Source organism: Heliangelus exortis, chromosome 23 (genome assembly GCF_036169615.1).
Source record: "Heliangelus exortis chromosome 23, bHelExo1.hap1, whole genome shotgun sequence".
In the NCBI taxonomy this organism is placed as follows: Eukaryota; Metazoa; Chordata; class Aves; order Apodiformes; family Trochilidae; genus Heliangelus; species Heliangelus exortis.
In genome coordinates, this window is record NC_092444.1 from 7,896,177 (window position 1) to 7,914,298 (window position 18,122).

At 47.0% G+C, this 18,122-nt stretch overlaps 1 protein-coding gene and 1 long non-coding RNA gene across 4 annotated transcripts in view; one reads left to right on the forward strand and one right to left on the reverse strand.

The window, feature by feature from the left end:
- The window catches only part of ACAP3 (ArfGAP with coiled-coil, ankyrin repeat and PH domains 3), a 67,732-nt gene extending 55,399 nt beyond the window's left edge, over nucleotides 1-12,333 (forward strand). The window contains exons 11-25 of one of the 3 annotated variants that reach the window (XM_071766680.1): nucleotides 464-576; nucleotides 3,148-3,199; nucleotides 3,645-3,745; nucleotides 4,190-4,301; nucleotides 4,811-5,019; nucleotides 5,256-5,325; nucleotides 5,459-5,553; nucleotides 6,057-6,271; nucleotides 6,700-6,804; nucleotides 7,225-7,278; nucleotides 9,380-9,472; nucleotides 9,623-9,843; nucleotides 9,948-10,057; nucleotides 10,368-10,478; nucleotides 10,587-12,333. In XM_071766680.1, coding sequence (XP_071622781.1) covers nucleotides 464-576; nucleotides 3,148-3,199; nucleotides 3,645-3,745; nucleotides 4,190-4,301; nucleotides 4,811-5,019; nucleotides 5,256-5,325; nucleotides 5,459-5,553; nucleotides 6,057-6,271; nucleotides 6,700-6,804; nucleotides 7,225-7,278; nucleotides 9,380-9,472; nucleotides 9,623-9,843; nucleotides 9,948-10,057; nucleotides 10,368-10,478; nucleotides 10,587-10,734 — 1,809 coding nt within the window. In that variant the 3' untranslated portion in view covers nucleotides 10,735-12,333. Of the gene's footprint in view, nucleotides 1-442; nucleotides 577-3,147; nucleotides 3,200-3,644; nucleotides 3,746-4,189; nucleotides 4,302-4,810; nucleotides 5,020-5,255; nucleotides 5,326-5,458; nucleotides 5,554-6,056; nucleotides 6,272-6,699; nucleotides 6,805-7,224; nucleotides 7,279-9,379; nucleotides 9,473-9,622; nucleotides 9,844-9,947; nucleotides 10,058-10,367; nucleotides 10,479-10,586 lie in introns of all 3 variants that reach the window. The other 2 variants (XM_071766679.1, XM_071766681.1) reach the window with 2 other exon arrangements.
- Nucleotides 12,334-13,772: 1,439 nt separating this feature from the next.
- Nucleotides 13,773-18,099, reverse strand: LOC139806702 (uncharacterized). Its single transcript, XR_011730326.1, has 2 exons — nucleotides 17,537-18,099; nucleotides 13,773-17,504 (listed from the first exon to the last, which is right to left on the reverse strand). It is a non-coding gene; the product is annotated as an uncharacterized lncRNA (long non-coding RNA).
- Between the last annotated feature and the right edge of the window lie 23 nt (nucleotides 18,100-18,122).

Sequence of the window (18,122 nt, forward strand, 5' to 3'; positions counted from 1 at the left end):
GGTGGCAGCAGCACTGCAAACTCATGTGGCTGGTGAAAAGCACCTCTGTTGCTTTATTTCTCATTGCAGGCTGCCCCAATATGGGGAATTTATAGCCCTCATGATGATAAGCCACCTGCCTTTCTCCTTATCAGCTACCAGAGGAGGGAAGTACAGCATGATAGTACTTTACTCCAAACAACAGGGACAGATAAGCTAACCGGAATAGGATTATTCATAGTTGCAGCCCACTGAGGCACAGGGACATCACAGAATCACAGAATTATCAGTGGGAAGAGACCTCTAGAGATTGTCTAGTCCAAATCTCCTAGACGTGCTGTGACAGGCAGCTCTGCATGAACAGTAGCATCTTGACTTAGATGTTTTTCCCTTGATGCTTTGATAAGACCCATCTCCATCTTAGTGACACTAAGTGACACTAGAGAGGGCAGTCACATTACAGTCTGTCTCTTTTTATTTGCAGGACTTCTCCTACGATGACTCAAAGGTGGAGTTTAATGTTGATGCCCCAAATGGAGTGGTCATGGAAGGTTACCTCTTCAAGAGAGCTAGCAATGCTTTCAAAACATGGAACCGGTGAGTAAGAGCTCAGATTCCATTTGATATTTGAGCTAAAACTCTGAAAACAGCCAATATTGCCTGCACAGGTACACACCTCAACTTGAGTGAGATTTTGTAACAACTGTCGTCACCCCTGGAAGGATTCTGGCTAAAATGAGGTTGGTTTGATAGTTTCTGCATACAAGGAGTTTTCTCTTAGGAGGCTTTTACACACAGGTTGAAGGAGGTGATCATTAATTTCTCCTCAGCACTGGTGAGGCCACATCTGGAGTACTGTGTCCAGTTCTGGGCTCCACAGATAGATAGATATCTATCTTCACAAGATAGATACAGACTTACCAGGAAGGGCTGAGTGAAGAGCCACAAAGATGACACATGGGTGCATATTAAAATTGGGAAACTTCATCTGATAACAAAGAACTGCTTTTTTTACTGTGAGGATGGTCAGGCATGGAGTCTTGCCCTGGGAAATCTCTAAATTCATAACAATTGAGAGGAATCCCAGACACAGTGGGATATGCCATGGGTATCAAACCTGACTATTCTGCGATGGGGACTTATGTGAGAGTGGAAATATCAGCTGTACTGCCAGGAGCTGAGAAATGGCTTCTGTGCACTGCTCCTGGTCTTAATAATTGATAAATATTTCATCTGACAGGTCACTGGGAATGCCAGGCTCGTATGTCTCCTGTGCTAGGCAGGAGTCTCCACAGCTGCCAGAGAGCTTCCGGAAGTGGAAGCAGAGGTTTAATGTTCTAGCCTTGCTCAATATTTGTGTGTTTAGTTTCCCTTGAGATACTCAAGGGGTTTCATATATGGTTGTACAAACGGATTGAGACCCTTCCAGTGAGTTTCTAATGCATGAGATCAGTGCCCTTTTGACCTACATTTCCTCCTCTCACGTAACTGGGAAATCATACAATATCAAGAGATCTTTTACTTGGAGATGGAATACATTCAAAGCATACACCACAGCAATGCTGAAATGGAGTGTTGCTAGACTTTGGAATAAATAATCACTAAACGGTTCAGTTAACAGTTTATCATGCACATGCATGGAAAAAAAGACCTGAAATTATTTGAGATCTCTGAATTGATGAGTGATTCCTTCTCTCTGAAGCTTTTTCTAGTACTGTGGAGATTCCATGCAAATTTAGTATAATTGAGTTATCCCTCAGGCTCTCTGACAGTTAAGTACTAAGCTTGCACTTGAAGGAGCCAGAAACCACAGCAGCAGCTACAAAGCATTGCAGCTCAGTGTCTGATGTCAGTGCTCACAAACTCTTGCTCTGGGAAGGTTTCTTAGCTGATTTTTTATCAACTTTTTAGGGTTTTGCTTGGGGTCTCCAAAGTATGGTCTTGGTCCATAGCATGGCTGCTTTTGCTGACACCATATGTTTTTGTGGAGCAGAAGGTCATCCCAAAGTGTCAGGCTAATGTCAAGACCTGTGCTTGATTCTTGTGATAGAGATGAAGGGTTTGAGTCAACTCCCTTCTCCTGGCAGCCCCCCTGGCTGTGAATTCCAGGGTCACTCCAAAGGACACTTAGTCCAGAGGGACTTTCTGCTTTTCCTGATGCCTGAAGTAGTGTTAGGGTTTCAGATTTTCCCTGTCCCCCAAATCCCACCTGTTCTCCCTGGATCCTCCTCCATCCCAGCCATGCACAATCTGTATCCTCCCCACAGCCGTCTCAATCTCCTCTCTCCCACCCACTCTCAGCTCTATCTATCCATACCTTAGCTATTCATAGCTCCTGCAGCCTACTCATCACTTTCTTGCTGTCACTCAGCTATGCCCTGTTAGTGCCTCCCAATTGTGTGAGAAGGAGGGGACAGGCTGAAGAAGAGCAAAATCCATCGTTCAGGCTGTGGGCTGAGAGGCACATGGGCAGAAGTGTCTGCTCAAGGGTGGTGAGCAGGAGAACACAGCTGCAAGGAGCAGAGACCTGAACCTGAGATGTTCTGCCCGACTGCTGCTGTCACAGCAGCTCAGAATGATGCAGGACTCATCAAAAGGCCTCCTCTATGGATGGGATGGCCTCCAGTTACCTGTATTTTCCCATTTATCCACAGACATGCCAAGTCCTTTTGTTGTCTTCTCTCTGTTCAGTATTTCAGCAATGACAAATGCAAGTGAACCCTGTCTCATCTCATTTTCCCAGGGAGCCTGGTTCTTCTTCAAACAGTGTGTGATACATGCTCTAAATAACAGCTTGCTGCAAGCCTCTGTCTCTTTATACTCAGGTATTCCAGTGCCACCTTCCCAGAGCTTAACAGTGGTTGTGGCTTCCCTTGCTCTCCCCAAAGCTGATCAGGTTTCTAAATCCTAGGCTGTATCCTGGTGAGGAATTGAGTTGGGGGGTTGGATTTAGCACCAGAGATAAAGACAACAGGGTAATAGCTTTTCTATCAGCATCACATGGACCTTCTGTACCGCGTATTTTTTCTGCTGACATTACTTTCCAGCTTCTTGGAATAAATGGCACTCTATTTAAATGCAGATATCCTGCTCTGCTGCAGGACAAACTGCCTCTCTGTAGTTCTGCTGTTTGTTTGTTCTGATGTCTGTCTGTCTGTCTGCCCTCAGGAGGTGGTTCTCCATACAGAACAGTCAGCTGGTGTACCAGAAGAAGCTAAAGGTCAGTGAGGCTACCCCAGATGGCACCAGCAGATTAACCAACTTGTCTGGTGTCCTGCTCTGCCAGGGACATCCATGGCAGGGGGGTGGGATGGAAGGAGTGAGGAGGGGAATTGGATCAGAGGGACAGAAAACCCCATTCAGGCACTGTTATGCTCCAAAGTTGGGCTGTGCTGAGAACTACGTGGCAGAAGATGGTGTTTCACTAAGCGGTGATTTAAATGTTTCTGTTGAGCAAAGGCAACTGGGAGAGTCCCCTGGCAGGCTGTCACTTCTCCTGCATCTTCTCCCATGTTTTGGTCCTGTAGGTGTGAGCTGCTGGTGGGCTGGCTCTGCTCTTTCTGGTCTCATGCTTACAAGCAGGGTTTGGAAAGGAGCTTTCTGAGAGCTCTGGTTATGACACAGGTCCAGCAAACCAACAAAGCTACCTCTTCTCACCCTTTCAGGATGTCCTCACGGTGGTGGTGGAAGACCTGAGGCTCTGTACTGTCAAGCCATGTGAAGACATAGAGAGGAGGTTTTGCTTTGAGGTTGTCTCACCTACCAAGTAAGTTTGGTGGCATCCTCTTGTATGTGGAACTGCAAGAGATTATATTTGAACAGCTGCTGCCCTGGGCTGTTAAATGTCGACGGGGAGATGCTGTTGCCTGTGTTCCAGAGTCCTTATGAAGTTCATGAGACATCAGTGAAAACCACATGAGACACAAGCCAAATCTAGGCCACACAGAGCTGATATACTTAGAGTGACCCTGGCAGTGGTCAGTTTTTCCAAAACAGCTGTCAGACCTGCCAGGAGTTCTTCAGAGGAGGGAGCACCTCTGGCAGTACAAACTTGTAAGCTTAATTTTTGACCATTTACCTGTCCAGTCAAGGTGCTGCCCCCCGTGGAACAGCCATGCCAAGGATGAAGTGGAACAATTTTGACCAAAATGTGTACCCTGTTGGTTTTTTTTTTTTTTTGCTCTTTGCAACTTCTTTCCTTCCTTCCTAGGAGCTGCATGCTGCAGGCTGACTCGGAGAAGCTGCGTCAGGCTTGGATTCAGGCTGTCCAGGCTAGCATTGCTTCTGCTTACAGGGAGAGCCCTGACAGCTACTACATTGAAGTGAGTAAGGGAGGCATGAAAGATCCATCATTGTGTCTCAGAGCCCTGGCAGTGAGCTTTTGGGCTGTGGCAGGTCCAGGATGCATGAATGGAATTTGGAAGGGAGCTGCCCACAAGAAGGGAGCTGATGTCAGTGCTAACTCCCAGCAATTATTGCAAGGAAGCATTTGTTCACCCTTAAAGGCAATAACTGTTCACCAAAGCCACTAAAAAGTTGGGCTGAGAGAAAATCAGGGCAAAGCCCTGCCATCTTGACTTTCTTGCCATCAGTCTCTGGATTGATATTCCTCTAGGAGGTTTTTTTTCTCTGGTGGAAAAGAGGTTATTTTCCTCGTAGTGCCATCTCAGGGCAATAATAGACATTAGTGAGGCTTTACCACTTCCCTTCTTGGTCTAGCCCCTATTTTTTAATTTGGGTATTGCTTCTCATCAAATGCCTCTGCTATGCAAAGCTCTGGTTTGCTTCACAGTGCTTTGCAGACTCCTAGAACCCTTTTATTTCCCTGCAGAGACTGGACCGGACTGCTTCCCCATCAACCAGCAGCATCGATTCTGCTACCGACTCCCGGGAGCGTAGTGTGAAAGGAGAGAGCATCCTGCAGAGGGTGCAGAGCATCCCCGGGAACGATCAGTGCTGCGACTGCGGGCAGCCCGACCCCCGCTGGGCCAGCATCAACCTGGGCATCCTGCTGTGCATTGAGTGCTCTGGCATCCACAGGTACTTTGATCCTGGAAAAAACAAACAAATAAACTGGAGCCTGAATTCTAACTTATTGTGGTCTTTGTGCAAATAGATTCAGAAGTAATAGTGTGTGCATAGGGATAAACCTCACTGCTGTAGTTTCATCTGTATAGATAAATGTGTAAGGCCTGGACTCAGCTTGCTCATCTTATGAGGCATGAGCAGTTCTGAGGTGTGTAACTGATCCTTTTTACTTCTTTTTGAATAAATAGGAGTCTGGGTGTTCACTGCTCCAAGGTCCGATCACTGACACTTGATTCCTGGGAGCCTGAGTTACTGAAAGTGAGTGTTGGCTTTTAATGGCAAGAGAGAGGCAGATGGTGGGCATGGAAGGAGTCAGGCTTGGTGGCACGTTCAATGAGAGGGAAAGGAGCTCCTCACCAGAGGATTTAATTCATTCCCTGTTGTATTGCAGCTGATGTGTGAGCTGGGCAACAGTACTATGAATCAGATTTATGAGGCCCAGTGTGAAGAGTTGGGACTTAAGAAACCAACAGCAGGGAGCTCCAGGTGAGTCTGAGTGCACGCACTGCTCTTCTTCCTTGTGCAAAGCAAAGCAAGACCCTCAGCTCTCTGCAAAGTCAGATTAAGAGTGTGGCTGGTCTTTCACTGAGGCCCAAACTGCCTCAGCCCACTTCTGTAAGTGAGCCTGAGCTTGACTCTCAGGAAAGTCAGTGGAGGAATTGCTAGCCACCAAACCTGGTGAGATGTGTTTGGGAACCAGAGATTTCTGGGCCAACACCTGTGCCAAGACCTACAGATACATGTAAGTGGAGCACATGGTGTTGCCTGGGGATGAAGATCACATTCTGCTCTCGGTACTTCTTAGTTTTGCTTTGAAATTGCAGATATTTCTTAGGTTTGAGAAATTCTCCCTTTTCAATACCAGCCTCAAGGATTTTAAGGACTCAAAGCCAGATTGTTAAAATGACCCAGGGCAGCTCCATCTCTGGCTGTTTCCTTCAGGCAAATCACATTCCTCTGTGCAGAGCTTTGTGCTGTTCTCCTCTTAGGCAGGACAAGGAAGCCTGGATCAAGGTGAAGTACGTGGAGAAGAAATTCCTGAAGAAGATGCCCAGCGGGGAGGCTCTAACGGAGAGCGAGAGGAAGCCTCGGCGCTGGTGTGTGAAGAAGTGCCAGAGGAACAACAGCACCACCAAGGCACCCACAGCTCGCAGGAAGTACCGCCAGGAAGCCAGCAATGCCTCGCCAGCCATGCTGTCAGCAGGTGGGAAACCATCCTTCTCCCATCTCCCCAGTCAGAGCTGTGTTGTCCCTTCCCTGCCCCTCGCTGGAGGTGTGTCCACAACTCTTCAGAGCCAGTTCCTAACGTTCTCCACCTCTTTTTTTGTGGCTAGGGGAGGAGATGATTGTGTTAGGGTGAGCAAGCGATTTCTGAAGTTGCTTTGTGCCTTTTCTTTAGTGTTCCAGCTTTCTATGTAAAGTTTCATAATCCCTTGATTTTTCCCTGCCTGGTCTGTAAGAGAGGACCGGCTCCTGAAGGGTCTACCTGCTCAAAATACTCTGGGTTGACTTGGCACATCTGGGGTGTGTTAGGACCTTGCAAGCTCAGCCTGTGTAAATACAGCTATAGAGCTGTGTCCTGTTTGTTCATTTGTAATTAATGATGGATTTCAAATTCTCTGTGTTAAACAGCAGCCACACTGGAGAGGAAGTTCCGTCGAGATTCCCTCTTCTGCCCTGATGAGTTGGATTCTCTCTTCTCCTACTTTGACACTGGTGCTGGCTCTGGCCCACGCAGTAAGTACAAAGAAAAGTGTCTTTGCTCCTGGTACACTTTCCATCCCAGTTCTTCTAGGCCATGTGCATTGCACCAGACCTAAGGCAAGGTGTCAGCCTTGGGGAGTGAAGAGAAATCTTTCAGGAGTGCCATAGGGAGTCAGTTGCACAAATCCAGCCTGTTGCTCTTTTATTGCACTTATTATTATTTCAGTATCCTATCCAGTCAGTACCAGGTGTTTGCATTCTGGTGGATGTTTTTTTTTTTTTGGTTTTGGTTTTGCCCACACAACATCTTTTCCTTCCAGACAATTCATTCCATTGGCTTTTTTTTTTTCCCCTGGGTTTAGTTTTGGCTTTTAATTTTTTTTTTTAACAAGTCGTACACAATTTTTGTGTTTGCCAATGAACTCCCCTCATGTTCCATCCACCTTCCTCTAGGTGCCAGCCACATCTCCATGCAGCATCCGCTCGCAGGTGGCCTCCTGGATGGAGGTAAGGTGACGCTCTGGCAGCTAGCAGCAAGAGAGACACCCAAATTCAAGTTGTTCCAAACCAAGCTTCAGAGACAAATGACGTGTTTTCTGTCAGCCAAACCACTGGAAACCCATCCCTGACCTTCATTTCCCAGTGTTTCCAGTGGTCAAGTTGCTACATCTTAAAGGATGTGACATAAAAGGATCCAACAGATCTTGATGATCTTTAAGGTCCCTTCCAACCCTTCTGTGATCCCATGCAAATGGGATCTCACAGCAAATAGAGAGTGAGAGGTTTACTTCAAATGCCCACATCTGTTCCAGCCTGGTTGTGTGGTCCTGTCTCCTCCTCAGCTGAGGAGTGGTAACTTTTTAAGACTTACAAGCTCAGTTGCTCATTATAGTGTGAATTTAAGAGAAATATTTAAGTACACCACAGGCTTTCCTCCATGTGTTTGGCATCTCTTAAAATCAGTGAAGGTGCTTTAGTCTGAGTCTTGAAGTCTTTGTGCCTTATGGGCTATTCCAATTTCAAAGAATTCAGCCTGATGAGTCAACAGAAACAATGCTTGGGAGATGCAGGACTTCAGAGCTGCTCAGCAGTCTTATCTTGTTCCTGTAGAAGCAAATAGGAATTTTATCACTGATGTAGAGGGAGCAGAACTGGGAAATTGTCAATATGAGCCGGATTTTCATTTCTTACTTTGATGTAAATATAGACTAGTGCTGTGTGGCCTCACTGGAGAGCTAAGTCTTGACAAACTGTTTGCTTTCTACAGAAGCCAGCAATGATTTTTCTGTCAGCAAAAAAAGATAGACATGGTGTGTGCCACTTTAAGCCTTTCTTCTTGTAGCTTCATCATATCCTTTGACTGTGGAGCAGTGCTGAGGGATAACTTGAGAGCCCATGGTTTCAGGACCACTGATTTAGAGGCTGTTCTGCTGTAAAGACTTCTACAGACAGCCTTCAAGGTTAAGGTGTCTTGTTCTGCTGTGGGGTTCAGGGCTCAGATTATCAAATCTTGCAGGCTTTCCTGCAAGAAAAACTCCTCACAAGGACTGCTCTGCTAAGATTTTAGCACCATTTTGTCAGCTACAGCCTGGCTTGTTTTTCTTTCTAATCACAGTGCCTTGAGTGTAGGTCTTGGGGTAGGTTATGGGGACTTAACCTCTTGAGTTCTGGGAGGAGAGACTCTCCCACCCCTTGGAGTCATTGGGATTTTAAAAGCATCAAGAAGCTGAATCCAGCCAGAGTTCCCATGGATTCTGGGCATCCCTCAGGACAAAGGTGATGATCCATCCCTGTTCCTGCAGAAGCAATTCCTGCAGGTTCTTCCTTTCTGTCTTTTTCTTAACAGCTTTTGGGTACAAGCTGGAAAGCTACAAAGGTGCTCTGCCACTGACACCTGCTGTGTGACAAGTTGCATCATCTCTTCTTGATTCCATTTCTTGTACATAGCCAGATGTCCTGTAACATTTCCAGATAAGCAGGGAAGGTGGAAGTCCTGTGGGGATGGGGAAGGGATGGCTGTGAAGGAGCCAGCTGACAATGCTTTAACAGCTTGGCTTGAGGTCCACAGTGATCTTATTTGGCCCAATCATGGTTTTGTCACAAGAAAAGGCCTTGAACAAGTGCCCCAGTCACAACTGACAAGCTCTGGGGAGTGCATAACTAGAGTTGAAGCTGAGAGGATGAGTGGTAAAAGCAGAGGGGTGTCTCTGTTTGCTGGTGACACTGCACAACCTGCTGCCAAGCTGTCTCTACTGCTGCTCTGCTCCAGGCTCCGTCACAGCATCCCTCATGGATTGCAGCCAGGGCTGTCCTCAACAGTCCAAAGTGCCATGGCAATGTCAGGGCATCCCTGCATGAAGGGCAGCGCGGGGATACGGACACCATAAAGCTTTGCAATTTTTCCTTGGGGCAATTTTGTTGAGTCTGGGGCTAAATGGGCTTGCAGTTCCCCCTGTCCCTTGCCAGCAGTGCCCGGTGCAATGTGTGCGTGATGTTTGGCCCAGCCCTATTTTTGCCCCTCTCCCTCCTCATGGTCTCAGCTGTTGCCTGATGCTGGAATGCCCCTTGTATTAAAATGGGTTTGGTTTGTCTTCTGTTGGCCCTGCAGGTCTGAGCAGTGACAGTGGCCTCGGGGGGAGCACGGATGGCAGCACTGACATCCTGGTGTTCGGCTCGGTGGTGGACAGTGTAACCGAGGAAGGTGGGTGTCACAGCTTGGTGGTGGAAATATGGGGAAGGCAGGTAGTGCTAAAGCAGGGTGGATGGTGTGCCAAGAACAACAGGGGAATGTAAGAAATGGGAAAATACACAGCTCTTGGGTCATCTCTCCACATCCTTTTCCACTTCTTAGAGTGTGAGGTGTCAGAGGAGTCGAGTGGTGAGGCAGAGATTGAGCAGGAAGCATCAGATTTGGAGGACCTGAGGGAGCTGCATCCTGGCCTCTTGATCTACAAGGCAGCACAAGCCCGAAACCTGCCCCTTATGGCAGAAGCACTGGCACATGGTGCTGAGATCAACTGGGTGAATGATGAAGATGAAAACAAAACTCCTCTGATTCAAGCTGTGATGGGGGTACGTTCAGAGTGCACTGATAAAGGGCATCCTTGTGGTGCTCATCCATCCTCTCTTGGTGCTGCTGGCTGAATTTATTTAGAAATTCTCCTTTCTCTTGCCAGGGCTCCTTGATAGCCTGTGAATTCCTACTGCAGAATGGGGCAGATGTTAACCAAAGAGACAGCCGAGGCCGAGCTCCTTTGCATCACGCCACATACCTGGGGCACACTGGGTGAGTTCTTTGTGAGGGGGGCAAGGCAGCTGGATTGGGGTGAATTTGTTATTGGCAAAACACACTTTTTGATATCACATCCACAGCAGGCTTTTCTTAAGGATAATTTCCCCCTTGTGATGATAGCTGAAGGGTACCTGGGCCTCCGTACACCCACTCCTTTCTCTGTGCTGCTGCATCGTGTCCTGATTTAAGAGCAGTAGAAGCCAAGCTGTGCCTGACTGGGGAAGGACAGTGCCCTCCGCCCACTGTGCTGGGATGTGAGGAGTTGAAATCTTAGCTCTGATGGTCTTTTCTTTCCCTCTTGCAGTCAGGTCTGCTTGTTCCTCAAGCGAGGAGCAAATCAGCATGCAGTGGATGGTGACGGACAGGACCCACTCAGCATTGCTGTCCAGGCAGCCAACGCAGACATTGTGACCTTGTGAGTACAGCCAGGACTTCCCAGTACCTGTATCCAGGAACACTGCCTGCAAATAACCACCAGGGAAGGAATAACCAAACCTTCTCTGCTTTCTCTGTTTCACTCTAGGCTGCGTCTGGCTCGGATGAACGAGGAGATGAGGGAAGCAGAGGGTCCCTTTGGACAACCAGGTCAATATCCCAGCAACAGCCCTACTGAGCTGCAATACAGGAAGTGTATCCAGGAGTTCATCAGCCTTAACATAGATGAGTGTTAGTGACAACTCCCCCACCTCCCTTTGCTGTCTTGAAGTTGAGCTGAACTTCTAGAAGCCCCGAGAAGCCCCATCCTTGGTCTATTGGTATTTCTTGCAGACTGGTCTGGTTCTGATGCCTGCACATCGAGGCTGAGATGCACATGGGGAAAGAAAAAGGGATCTTTCCTTCTAGCATTAAGTTCTCATGCTTGACTACTGGATGATTGATTTTGTTTAGGAGACTTCTGGGGCATAACCACAGACCATGGTGTGTGGACTTTGAGTGTGTGAAAAGCATGGAGAGAAGTTTAGTATGTTAAAAAAAAAAAATCAAAAAAAAAAAAAAGGAAAAAGGAAAGAAAGAGAAGAAAAAGAAACTGTCTGGAGAAACCCAGCAACACTACCATCAGATGAAGCTGGCTCTGCTGCAGTGTGGTTACCAGGCACCAAGTTCTCATCTGAAGAGTTTAAAAGGGATTCTGAGGTGGAGTCCTCTGACCAGCACTGTCCTCCCTTGAGGGGACTGCTGCAGCATCTGGGAGCTGCTGGGGGACTGCTTGGAAAACTAAAAGATAACCTCTGAGTCAGGAAGAGGCTGTTTGATGGGGCAGAGACATTTTGTTCTGGAAGGCAGATGGGAAGGGGTGGGATTGAGAGCCACTCCAGTTGCTCTCAGGACTCTACCAGCCACTTTCCTCCTTTTTTTTTGCCCCTGGTGGTTAAACTGTTCAAAGCCATAGCTCACCTGCTTCCTCATGATTCAACCTGCACGGTGTTGTGGAAGCAGCAGTGCTCATTTCTGGAGGCTGGGAGAAGCTCTTCGCAGGCGATGGGCTTTGTGTCAGGGAAGAAAAGCCCTGGCCCCTCGTGCTGCTTGCACCACCCACTCTGTCCTCGAGTCAGTTCCTTTCCTGCTGGCTTCGGGTTTCTGCAGCATCTCTGTGAAGGAACTCTCTCCCTGCATGGGTTGTCCCTCTCTGCTCTCCCCACACATACTGTACCCTCAGGAGGGCATCTCATCAGTTGGCCCTGGGACTTTAGAGTTCCTCAACTCCAATGCCCAGCAGAATCTTCTGTTGGTTTCTTTCCTTTTTCTTGTGTTGCTCTTTGCTAGAGGGAGGGAATGTGTTTCTACCAGGAGCACTTTTTGTTGCTGTCTTTATGGTCTCTGCTAGGAGGATCATGCTACAGCAGTTCTACAGAGATGGGATCATGTCTCCTGTGGGCTTCTGGAGCGCATGTACCACTGGCAGGGAGGTCGGATGCCCAGCTGAGATGTGCTCCTGGCAGAGCCTCTTCAGAATGCCCTGAGCTGCCATGGACAGCAGAGTTTTTCAGGTTGGTGGCAGTCCACAGCTGGTGTTGAGCCTGCTTGGGCACCCAGGCTGCTGGCTCTGGGGTTGGGCCGTTTTGCCTTACAGAGTGCTGGGGCTCAAGGAGATCCAGACCTCACAAGGAACCCAAGAATTTTAGGCAGAGTTCCCCATCCTCCTGTATCACATCAGCAGGGATACACGATAAATGGTTTTTCATCCAATACATGCTTGAGGACTTTTCATCCTTTTGCTATTGTGCTGCTGCCCTTTAATGGATTAAACATTCACAGGTTTGTTTCTGTCAGTGTAATTGCATCCTCAGATACTGAAACAACAGGGATCCAGCTCTTCACTCAAGGTACTGTCCTCAGTCTGAACCAACAGCACTCAGTGTCCACCCACACATCTAAAAGTGGAACTCTAAGCTCCACTTATTGTAGAGTGTCCTCTCAGTTCCAGGGAGAGTCCTTAGGAAAGGGCTGTCCCACATTTTGCTGCAGCCAAACCACAGTTTTCTGCCTGTGCAGTCTGGGTCCTGAAGTCCCTCTTTCTCTTGTAGCTTTCTCATTCCTGTTCCCTTTGGGGCAGGTGCTGAGTCCTAATCTCAGTCCCAGTTGTCTGTTGTGAGTCTGAACTGATCCCAGTGACTGTTGCTGGAGCTGCTGCAGATCAGCGACGGTGCAAAATCTGAGCTTGGGGCCATTTCTGTTTCCCTAAATACTAAACCATCTGCTTGCACCCCATCTTGGAAAACGAAAATTAATGACTTTGGCTCCACGGGCCCTCTTATCATTGGCAGTGCCTTCCAGGGCATTGCCTCAACCCTCCACACCAGCAGAGTGCTGATGGGGCAGGGGTGGGTGTACTGTGCCACCTCCAGCTCCCCCTTCTCAGCTCTGCAGGGCAGGGTTACAGAAGGTCACTACTTCACCTTCTCACCAAGCTTCATCTTCTAGTCCTTTGCGTTGGACTTCGTCTTCTTTCTGGTGAAAGTCATCTTAAATTCAAGTGGGCTTTTCCCCACTGAGCAGGGAGGTGCTTTCCTAGAAATGACCACACTGCCTGGAAGCTCTTGAAAGAGAAATAGACATTTCACCACTGCCATGGTCTTACTCTGCTGTGAATTTTAGCATGGTCATTGTCTAGCAATCCCTTTTTTTCCCCTTTTTTTCCCCTTTTTTTCCCCTTTTTTTCCCTTTTTTTTCCCCCTTTTTGCCCCCTTTTTTTCCCCTTTTTTTTCCCCCTTTTTTTCCCCCTTTTTTTCCCCCTTTTTTTCCCCCTTTTTTCCCCCTTTTTTTCCCCCTTTTTTCCCCCTTTTTTCCCCCTTTTTTCCCCCTTTTTTTCCCCCTTTTTCCCCCTTTTTCCCCCTTTTTCCCCCTTTTTCCCCCTTTTTCCCCCTTTTCCCCCCTTTTCCCCCCTTTTCCCCCCTTTTGCCCCCCTTTTGCCCCCTTTTTCCCCCCTTTTTCCCCCCTTTTTCCCCCCTTTTTCCCCCCTTTTTCCCCTTTTTTCCCCTTTTTTCCCCTTTTTTCCCCTTTTTTCCCCTTTTTTCCCTTTTTTCCCCTTTTTTCCCCTTTTCCCCCCTTTTTTCCTCCTTTTTTTCTCCTTTTTTTCTCCTTTTTTTCTCCTTTTTTTCTCCTTTTTTTCTCCTTTTTTCTCCTTTTTTCTCCTTTTTTCTCCTTTTTTTCCCCCTTTTCCCCCTTTTCCCCCTTTTCCCCCTTTTCCCCCTTTTCCCCCTTTTCCCCCTTTTCCCCCTTTTTTTCCCCCCATGTACAGCAATTTAAAACCCCCCAGTTGGTTTTCCAGCTCTTTCTGAGAAGTTAAAAATAGGACCCCCTCCTTCCCCTAAGCCGAAGAGAACTGGAGATGTGGCTTCCACCTCGGGTCATTTTATTTCACACTCGGCATTTGTGGCTCATGAGAAGAACACAAACCAGGGACAGTTTGGTCCATTGAAGCTCAGCCTCACTGCTGAAATCCATGAAGTTAAAGCCTATGTAAATACTGGTGCAGAAAGCAGTGTCTTGCAAGACAATTTGATCTATTTAACATGTATTGGTACTTTATTTAGATTCAATGTATAAAGCAACTTTGTGCACTTTTCCTACATACAGTATTGGGGGGGGGGTTATGTTCTTTTGTTATGGATTTTGTTATGTGCTGTCTTTTTTAATCAGTGAACTTGTTAAGTATTTAATTTATTATTGATATGCCCAGAGGACTAGTGCAATTTTTATTCAATACAGTTTGTCTGTATTTAATTGTCAGGATTAATTTTTTTTGTAGCATTATTAGGGAATATTTTTCAAAACCTGCCTTCTTCCCCCCCCCATAATTCTCCTTTCTTCTCTCCCCTCTTTCTTTTCTGTTTTCATTCTACAGATCCTGAGGCGTGAAATGCCTCTGGTCTCAGATCTGATGAAACACTTTAGTGCATCCTGCAGGTTCTAAAACAAAAAAGGTTCTCCAGGAAAAAAAAAATGCTGAAGAGGCACTTCTTGATATTTTCTGTGTTTATTTGATTCTTTTTTTTGATTGGGGTGTACATGTGCGTGTGTGTTTAGAGGTTTGGAGGGGAGAGTGGGGAAGCTGTACAGAAATTTTGTTTTCAGCAAAGAGCCCAAGCAGGCTCTGGGAAAGAGTGGATAGTGAACAGTTTGGGGCTTTTTTTCCTTCTTCAAATACAGCTGCATTCGTGTTGTAAAATCTCCTTTGCTATATTTAATGCCAAAACTACTCTTTTTTTTTTTTCTTTTTTTTCCTTTTTTTCTTTTTTCCATTCTTCCTTTCCTTTCTAAGAGTGCATGTGTAATCTATATGACAGTAACTTGGTTGCAACCACAGTTAACATGAGGAGCTTTGCCTTTGTCTAGAAAGCAACGTGCCAGGCTTGCCAAAACTGAAATGGACCCGACCTGGTGCCTCGGCAATGCAGGTTCTATCACCTTTTGAGTTTTTGAGATCTGGGTGAATATTTATACACCAGTCCAAGCTTTTATTTGACTCCACCCACCCTCTGGAACCAAGTGCCTGGACAGATAGTCTAGGTTTGAATCTTTGGAGTCTGCCACATGCCTCTCATTCCAAATGGGATGAGTTCAGGTTGTGCTGGCAAGTTGAAATGATTCCTTCTGTGTTCCTTTTGCACGTGTCACCCAGGGAAAACTCAGGTTGTTTTTATATTGTTGTCTCTGAGATGGTCTCTGCAATGTGAAATTTCTTTGAGCAGAAACCATGGGATTGGAAGAATTTGTCTTTAAAGAAAAAGACTTAACAAGCTGAGGCTGCAGTCAGCATAAAAATAGATCAGTAACATCTCAGAGCAGCAGAAATGTCCAATTTTTATGCAAGAGAAACCCAGGACCTCCTAAAGAAATGCACTGATTAACTTCTTGCCCAGTGGCCATGGCACAGCTGCTGTCAAAGCTGCTGCTCCTCTGGCCCTGGCCCCACTGCACTCTCCTCACTGCCCGAGCATCATTGCTTTCAACCAAAGACAAACCAGGAGGAAGGGATGAAATGTTTTTAAATAAAATTATATTAACCTAGGGGTGAACTGATGGCAAAGGTCAAGGTCTGTGTGAGTGCATCTGTGTGAGTGAGTGTGGGTGCTGTTAGCTGGAGAAGAGCACATGGGGAAGAAATGACCAAGCAGGAGAAGGGAGAGCAAGAGTGCTGGAGAAACAAGGTGTTTTGGGAATTCCAAGCTAGAGAGTGCTGTTTCCATAGGAATGTTTCATCTCAGGTTGGTTTGTCAGCCACGTAGGCAGTTTGGGCTAGGGTAGGTTGGTCCCTTTGGAGCTGAACATCTGCGCTGTGTTTGTAGGAAAGAGTTATGGAACAGAGATAGAGGTGAGGGTTGTTTCCAGGAGGAGGACCACACATGAAGCAGTTGAGGTGAAATGGAGAGGCTGAAGCAGGAGAACATTTGCTCCACCAACCCCCTTGGCACTCAGCAGCTTCCTTGCAGAGTGGCCTCCAAGGAGCACATTTGGCCAGGAAGTCCTTGTGCTCCAGCAGGTGATGGGGGGGACGACAGGCAGGTAGCTGCCCTAGGTTGTTGATGGATTGTAGTCCTGTTGTAGTTGACTTCCATCCAGCACCTCCCTCCAGCAGCACAGGAAGGTTAGAGTGGCCTCCCAAGGCCTGCCCTGACTTCTGGAGGGCTGCATGGGCTGACGCAGCCCTGCCTGTCTACAACTCCTCAACCTTCCTACCCAAACAGCACCCAGAGAAGTTCTTTAGCCAGGTCCAAGGTGCCAGGGGTCGTGGGTGAAGGTGGCTCTGTCCCACCTGGCATGGCTGGGCCCTTGCTGTAAATATGCTGTAACTTACTAACCTCCTTCACTTGCCTGCTTCCAGATTGACTTTGTAACACGTTTTTTAATCCCCCCTTTTCCCACACAGCCTGTGCTGACTGTAACTATGGCACCAGATACTCTCTGTGTTATCTTTGTACAATTTTAAAGCTGTTGCTGTGGTGTCTGCCTTTTTTTTTTCTTCCCCTTCCTTCTATTGTCTCTTGAAACACTGTTAATAAAAATCTAGATAAATGCCTAACCTCCTTCTTCTTTGGCTTAATTTATTGAGGTAGTGTGTCTTGCCTTGCTGCCTGTATTAACTGGATGTAGAAAAACATCCCCCTTATAACCTCTTCTCTGCAACTCACAGCTTGAATATTAAGGCAGTGAATAGACTGGAATGCCACAGAAATAAATACTCTGCCTTTCTTGTTTGGGTAACTGTGACACCGTCTTGTGATAATGTGATTTCAGGGTGCTCTGGAAGAAGGCTGGGGTGGAGGGGACAGGCTCAGATCACCCCGCCGCCCAGCCCCCCTCCCTGTTCATCTTTCTTCAGAGTACCTGGAACAGTTACTGCTTGAGCTGTTCTGAGCTCTGCTGCTGGCTGTCTTGTGACAGGACACCTTGCACTAGATGAAAGTATCAACCTTCTGCACATGGACTACCTCTCACAGTGCAATCCTTTCCCTGTGGTTTCTCTCATCCTGCGTGTCTGTGGCAGAAAAATAAAAGAAGAAAAGATAAGCCTGCCCATGTGATTCCTGTCTTATTTGGCACACAAAACCAACAAGGAAAACCAAATAGTGCAATAACCTCTCTTTTCCTCTGGAGAGACAAACATCCAGGTGATGAATCCAGGTAGGCTCCTGGAGGTGTTCAGTAGGAAGGAAATCAGGTGCATTACAGTTGTATTAAAATCTGCACAGATTTCTCCATTCTTTTTGATTCTAGATTCACAAGCCAGCACAGCACTTCCATATGAGTTTAATGAGAGTCACAGGTTTCCTAGAAACTTTCCAGCTGGGAGTAAAAACAGCCTGGCACCAGTAGCAAGGAGCTGGGATTTACATGGTATCCCTGTGTGCTTCAGTGTAAGAGGGAACTGTGCCTCACTTTTTGCTCCACAGTGGAAATGTACTGCTCAGGTGGCAGGAGCTGCAAAAAGGACAGGTAACTCAGTGATGGGATGACAAGCACTGTTGTGACCCCAAGGAAAAATGTGTGGGCCTGATTTCTCAACTGCAGCGGGCTACAGGAATGTTCTGTGACAGAGCTGTTACATTCAAAATCAGTCCCCACCCTCAGAGGTCTCTCTAAGCTACCTTCAAACTGAGTACTATTACTTACACCTCCACTAGCTTAGAAAACCATTATTTTATTCTACTAAAAGCAGCACAAGTGGGTTTGAAACATTTTCCTCCTTGTCCCTCTGCCACAGTGAATGCCATTGGCTTTTGCTCTTCCAGTCTTTGTCTCCATCCTACCAAGAGCTGTTCCCTGCCCACTCCCACACTTGCCTGCCAGGGCAGCTCCTTCCTAGTTTACAATACCCCTGGGCTCCTCCTCTGGGGCTGCACCCAAGCCCACGCTCCTGGGTCCTCTATTGCCACATCCTTCCTCTTCCAAATTTGACCACGAGACCATGCATTGCCTCTGCATGCCTCTGTCCCCAAATTGGCTCCTTCTGGAAATCATATTACAGGGAGCAGAATTCTGCAAAGGTTTTTACTGGGTATTGGGACCAGTATAAAGATTCTTGCTTTCTTGCTTTTTTTTTTTTTTTTTTTTTTTC